At 38.8% G+C, this 6,060-nt stretch overlaps 1 protein-coding gene across 1 annotated transcript; it reads right to left on the bottom strand.

Moving 5' to 3' along the window:
• Window positions 1-279: 279 nt before the first annotated feature.
• Window positions 280-4,166, bottom strand: LOC111462048 (alpha-xylosidase 1-like). The gene is made up of 3 exons (XM_023105715.1): window positions 3,761-4,166; window positions 2,990-3,672; window positions 280-2,399 (listed from the first exon to the last, which is right to left on the bottom strand). Exons 1-3 carry the CDS (start codon window positions 4,087-4,089, stop codon window positions 526-528), a joined length of 2,886 nt encoding a protein of 961 aa, XP_022961483.1. The 5' UTR covers window positions 4,090-4,166; the 3' UTR covers window positions 280-525.
• Window positions 4,167-6,060: the final 1,894 nt, after the last annotated feature.

A 6,060-nucleotide genomic window follows, 5' to 3' on the forward strand; every position in this document is an offset into this window, starting at 1 on the left:
ACACTAAACAAATGAATGAATTGATAACCTAAGTCTTAAAGCATGAATTAAGAACTACAAGCGGCTTACAGAATGTTTTTATACTCATTCATGCTACTTCAATTCAATTCTTTTTTTAGATGAGGCCTAGATAAAGTGATGGAGGTGAATGTGTGCATCAAAGGGTCAGACTAGATTGGTGTCTATTTTTAGATGTTATAATCTCATGAACTTAGTATTTTTGTACTTTTATTTTGCGTAGTCATTTTGTCAACTATGAATGATGTGTTCTAAGCACTCTTCAAGCATCTCAACGTTGTACACTTACTTTATTCTCAAACTAAATAAACGATGAACACAAGAAGTACAAGGCTTGTTCCAATGGATAAGGATGAAGATATGCTTTAGCTCATCTCTTTTCCATAAAAGCAGGAGGAAACAAAAACAGAAGCCACCAACCAATTTAAAACAAAGTAAAGGAGAATTATGAAAGCAAAAAAGCCGTTGAATCAGACAAACTAGAGTAGAGAACTACCTCTCTACCTTCTATCCCATTTTCCAGGAGACTTCAAAGTTCTTACCAACTGCCAAAGACAATCCCTTAACCTCTACCATCGCAGTTTTCCTCTTATCCCCTCCATCCTCTAGTTTATCCAGCTGATAACTTTGTTCCGATGCATACAACTCAATACCCGAACCTTCCGCAACAGCTTCTCCGTTGATCTCGAGGGAGTTCGCCCGCTTGCTTGCATCTAACCCCAATACGATAAGTTTCTCAACGATCCAACCCTTTCCGAGAGCAAATTTGCTCTCTTGAACTGCAGACCATACTTTAACACTCCCATTGCTGACAGTTGCATAGAGTTCAATGTACGTCGATAGACCGTCCCCTAGATTAATCTCTGGACGTTCATCGTCATCGAGGAACAGTGTTCCCTTGGCCTCTCCTTCGCTTTCATCGGCAGGGAAGGCCACGATGAAAGTGAACGGAGTTTTACGAGCTTCCTTTGAAATCAATCCACCTTGCTGCATTGGCAGAATGGTGTTTTGATACAAATGCACATTAATAACATGCAATGGTGCAGGAAGAGACAGAGATTGAACTTCTTTTACGACTATAGTTTGCCTCATATCAAACAAGCTGTACCAAGTGCCTGGAGGAAACATTGCACTCACTTTGGTCTTTGCCTTATCAAGAACAGGGGATACCAAAACACTGCTCCCAAGCAAAAATTGAGTGCTCACATTATAACACTCCTTAAGATCTGGGAATGAGAAGAACAGCGGTCGAGCAATTGGCGCTCCGGTATTATGAGCTTCGTAGTTCAAGGTATATAAATACGGTAAGAGCTTATACCTCATCCCAAGTGCATTTCGGGCAGATTTCGCAACCGATTCCCACTGATAAAGCTCCTGTCTTGGGGAATAGAAATTGGCATGATCCCTCGAGAATGGATAGAACGCGCCAAGTTCGATCCAACGGTTGCATAGTTCTTCGGTGGGCGCTGGATAGAACCCACATATATCAGAACCAACCATTGGCACTCCAAATATACCAAAATTAAGCATGGTAGGAATAGAGTACTTCAAGTCATTCCATGTTCCCTTGTTATCGCCAGTCCAATGAGCTGCATATTTGCCCGAACCGACGAATGTGGAGCGGGAAAGGATAAAAGGCCTCTTTCCCTCCAGGCTGAGAAGGGCTTTGTGCGTTGCAATGGATTGAGAGAAGCCGTAGAGACTGTGAGCGTCGTACTCAAGAACACCATTGTAGTGAACTGCACTGGTTGCAATGGTTTTGAAGCCTATGGGCACCTGCAATCCTGAAGCATTGATCTTGTATGGTGGATCATCCCATCTTGTTTTCGTAATGTTCTTGCAGTCCAAGCAGCAAATCCAACCAGGTCCAGTTCCACTAGGACACTTTTTCCCTTTAGGAATTTTGCACAATCCTGAGCAGAAGTTTGAGGCTTCATTCATATCAATCCATAAGCCATCAACAGGGACGAGTTCATGGAAGCGATGGACCTCATCGATCCACCACGAAACAGTTTGGGGATTAAGGTAGTCAGGGAAGTTCACAGCGCCAGGCCAAACTTGAGCCAAGTATGGTTCACCCTCATACTTAATGAAAACGTCTTTTTCCATACCCCTTTGATGCACGCCATAACTAGAATTAACAGCAATGCCCGGGTCGATAATCACAATATACTTCATGCCAATACTATGTATCTTGTCTAGGAAAGCTAGAAGATTTTGACGCGGATAATTAACCGGGTTGAGAGTAAAATCCTTGTGTCCATCCATGTGATCGTCATCGTTCCAAATAACGTCGAGAGGAATTTTAGCCTTTTTATAATTCTCAACAACATCCTCAACAACAGATAAGTTATGGTAACCCCATCTACATTGGTGAAATCCTAGACACACCAACAGAACATATTTCATTACAAGTTATGAAGATATCAATAATTGATTAGGAAAATAATGGAAAGGAAAAATCATGAAAACACGTAGGGCCTCAACTTTATACAAAAGGCTGGAAATTAAATTTTTCATTTTTTTGAAAATATATACTTTATGATGAAATATAATATCCTTTGGATCTAAAGGTTGATTCAAAAAGCAAAAATAAGTAAATGAGACTTGAATACACTTAAAAAGCTTGTCCAATGGACCACCCAACACCTACCAAACATCATAGAAGGAAAGAAAATGTATATATATATATATAGATATCTTCCCTCCAAGAAAGACACATTAGAGTGCAAAAACAACCTTTTTCCTTAATTTAAGGATGAAGGTTTGAAGGTTCAACCAATTTTACAACATGGGTCTTGACCAGTTATCTGATTAAGTCATGGTCTAATATAATAATTAGTTCTTGCATTCAATTTTCATTAAATTATTTAACCAGAACATCAGACAACAAACTTAAGATATGAAAAATCAGTTAGTTTAAATGCCTAAGAAATGTAAATGCAACACAGAGATTGAACTAGAATGATACCGAAGGCCCAGTAAGGCATGGGAGCAGGTTTGCCGATGAGTGAAGTGTACTGTTGAACAACGTCAAGTGGTGAAGGCCCAGAAAAGAAGTAAAAATCCAAAACCCCTCCAATGATCTTGTACGTCAAAGACTTCCCTCTGTAAAACACATCCATCCCATTGCTATTCAGCAGCAGTACCGCATGTGCCGACGCCTTCCCCCCTTCATTTCTCAGGTCCATGTACACCGGGTGAGACCCATAAAGGTCCATGTTTAGATTTATGGCCGACGCATCCGTTGTGTACAGAGTGTAAGGCTCGTTCGGGTACAGTTTAATCCCATGCGGCTGTGTGTTCTCCCCTAGCCCGTACAGCGAAGCCTCTTCCGGTAATTTCGTCGAAATCTCAAGATATTGATCTTTAAACACCAAACTGCTATATGGGTCTGATTCAGAACAGCTCGAATCGAAAAGGGTTTCACCGTTTGATTTCCTTTTCACCACGAACGAAAATGGGTCCGATTTGTAGCTGAAAATTAGTTTACTGCCGACGTACTCCGACCCTGTAATGGAGTTTTCTGTCGATTTTCCGATGGTCTGTTTCGACACCGGCGGCTGCTCTCTCGGTAGGAGATTGTACGGCACCTCCCATCTCTGCTTCTCCGCGTCGGTGATGTGAACCCTCAAGCGGTCGTTTGTCTCATGCCTTAAAAAAGAAACCCAAAATCAGGAAAATGAAGGAAATGCAGAGAATGTAAGGTAAAAAACAGAACATAAAATGAAAATGAACATACTTGACAAAGAGCTGTAAGTAAGGGATATCGGGGCCATAAATCTTGTTGGGTTGCTTAACTTGGAGGCGACCCAAGAGAGCACCATCGGGGGTTTGTTGAACAGAGATTAAACGGTAGCCCTGTCCAATTTTAGGAGAAACAGGGGAAGAGGGAGATTTAGATTTGGAATGGACTCCATTGCAGAAGAGAAGCAGAAGTGAAAGGAGAAGAAGGCGAGAGGAAAATGGGGGAGAGGGAAGCATTGGAGCAAGTGAAAGAGAGAGGAGTGTGAGAAGGGAGCTGGAAGCACAGTTGAGGGAGTGGGTTTTATAAATTGAGCTGAAGATCATAGGATTCGTCAGCTGGATTTGATTTGGTGGTACACTTCAAATTTTACAGTTCATGCCTTAATAATTCCTACAAACTTTAAACTCAAACTCACTGCTCCTAACTCACCATTGCTAATCTAATTTGATTTCTATCATCAAGCTCCATTCTAATGATCATCAATCTTCGTGCTCATATAACAATATAACTTTTTGGTTAGTTTCTTTACATGGAGGACTCAAGTTCTAGATTGGGATGGATTTTTTTTTTTTAAGTTTTGGATAAATATCATATACATGTACATATATACACGCATTATATAACTGAAAAAAGATTAAAATGTCTACGTAATTGATAACAAAAGTCGTGCTTTTGTTATGTTCTTGTTAAATAATTCATAATAAATACGTTTTTTTTTCTATGAGCCTACTAGTTTAGTTTTGATTTAGCTTCCAACTAAAATTTAGGGAGTTCTCGTGGAGTCAAAGACTTTTTCTTACTAGAGGTGAGGTATAAAAAATCCAACCAATTAAAATAAAATATTTAACCATTCATGAACTAAAACAAAAATAAATAAATATTGTTATCTTTATGAATATGAATAAGCATTTAATGTTTAGATGAATCAACTTACATACCTTTTAAAAATTTCAATCGATTTATTTAGATGGAGAGCGTGAAAGAGTGATAGACAAAAGGGAATGTGAATATGTTATATTTCATTTTCATACTTATATGGATTTAATGGATACATGAGATCTCACAAATATAAACACGCCACTTTTAAATATAAGATGCAACATCATAAACATTAATCTCATAAAATATTCTCATTAATGCCATAGGCATAAATACGTCATTTTAACTCATATAACATTCAATAATAAATTCACTTACTTCGATAGTAGTGCAAATTGTTATAATCTTGTTCCTGAAGTTATGTGAACTTCAACTTAACGTGATGGTGGCCAAATCTACTTGCAATCATCACATAGTACATATATATGCATTATTACTCATAAATTTTACTTAGATATGTGTAACGAGTTTTTGACGTACTCAAATTTAAGGAAAAAGTTCTTAACGGATTGAAATTTGAGGAATACTGACGAAGATGATATCATCACGACCTCTCTTTTCGTACCACTAGGGATGCTTAACGCCACATCGCCAACTGGTGTTACCTGCGCTTTCGTCTCTCTCAGTGTGGTCAGCACTGGGTGTTTTCGAGCAGCGAGGCTTACACCCATTCGCATTAGTTCATCCAAAGTTCGTTATCCTTAAGCACAAATTATTGAATAAGCCATCTTCCTATCAAGATTAAGGAGTCAACTGAGCATGTTAGTAGTGGGATTGAATATCTAGATCGAATTAGAGTTCATACCGCCCGTCCTGAACAAATAGGAGACGTGGGTCATAGGTCGCACATAAGCCACCAGGTCTCCGAAAGGATTGGAGTAGGCACGGTAAAGAAAGAAAGAAGAAAGGCGATTGAAAAAATTGTTTAGTACACGGTTATACATCAAACATATGGACCAAATAATTGTGTAGACCAGAAGACAAGCGAATGGGAAGCGGTTAAGAAAATTTGATATTTATTGAGTAGAAAATATGCAAAATTAGGGGAAGGTGGCTTAAATGGTGGCATGTGAGGGTACTGAGCGCGGCCCATTGACAAGAGGGGGGAAATAGGGTCCCACCCTCTTTTATGACGAACCTTGACCACCACCACTGCTACCCCCCAATTTCCCCACACTCCAGAATTAGGTCATTCACTATACCAATGCCTTTTCTTTTTTGTTTTTTAGATCTATCTGAGATGGTTAAAAAAAAAAAAAAAAAAAAATTTAAATCAAAATAGTCTCCATTTTTCAGTAAAAAATGGAGACAAAAATAGAGTTAAGACAGGAAATAGAGTAAGAAATCAGCAATGGTGTCCTCTCCTTATTTTATAAAATCATTTATTGACTCTTGTTTTTTTTTTTTTTTTTTTT

Source organism: Cucurbita moschata, unplaced genomic scaffold, assembly GCF_002738365.1.
Source record: "Cucurbita moschata cultivar Rifu unplaced genomic scaffold, Cmos_1.0 Cmo_Scf00002, whole genome shotgun sequence".
NCBI lineage: Eukaryota > Viridiplantae > Streptophyta > Magnoliopsida > Cucurbitales > Cucurbitaceae > Cucurbita > Cucurbita moschata.

What these genes read in the sequence shown, in the direction of transcription:
- LOC111462048 (XM_023105715.1), bottom strand. Translation starts at nt 4,089, where the DNA reads ATGATCTTCAGCTCAATTTATAAAACCCACTCCCTCAACTGTGCTTCC. An exon ending in TACTTACAGCTCTTTGTCAA is followed by an intron (nt 3,673 to 3,760) that starts GTATGTTCATTT and finishes TTCTTTTTTAAG; the next exon opens with GCATGAGACAAACGACCGCT. An exon ending in CATGCCTTACTGGGCCTTCG is followed by an intron (nt 2,400 to 2,989) that starts GTATCATTCTAG and finishes TGGTGTGTCTAG; the next exon opens with GATTTCACCAATGTAGATGG.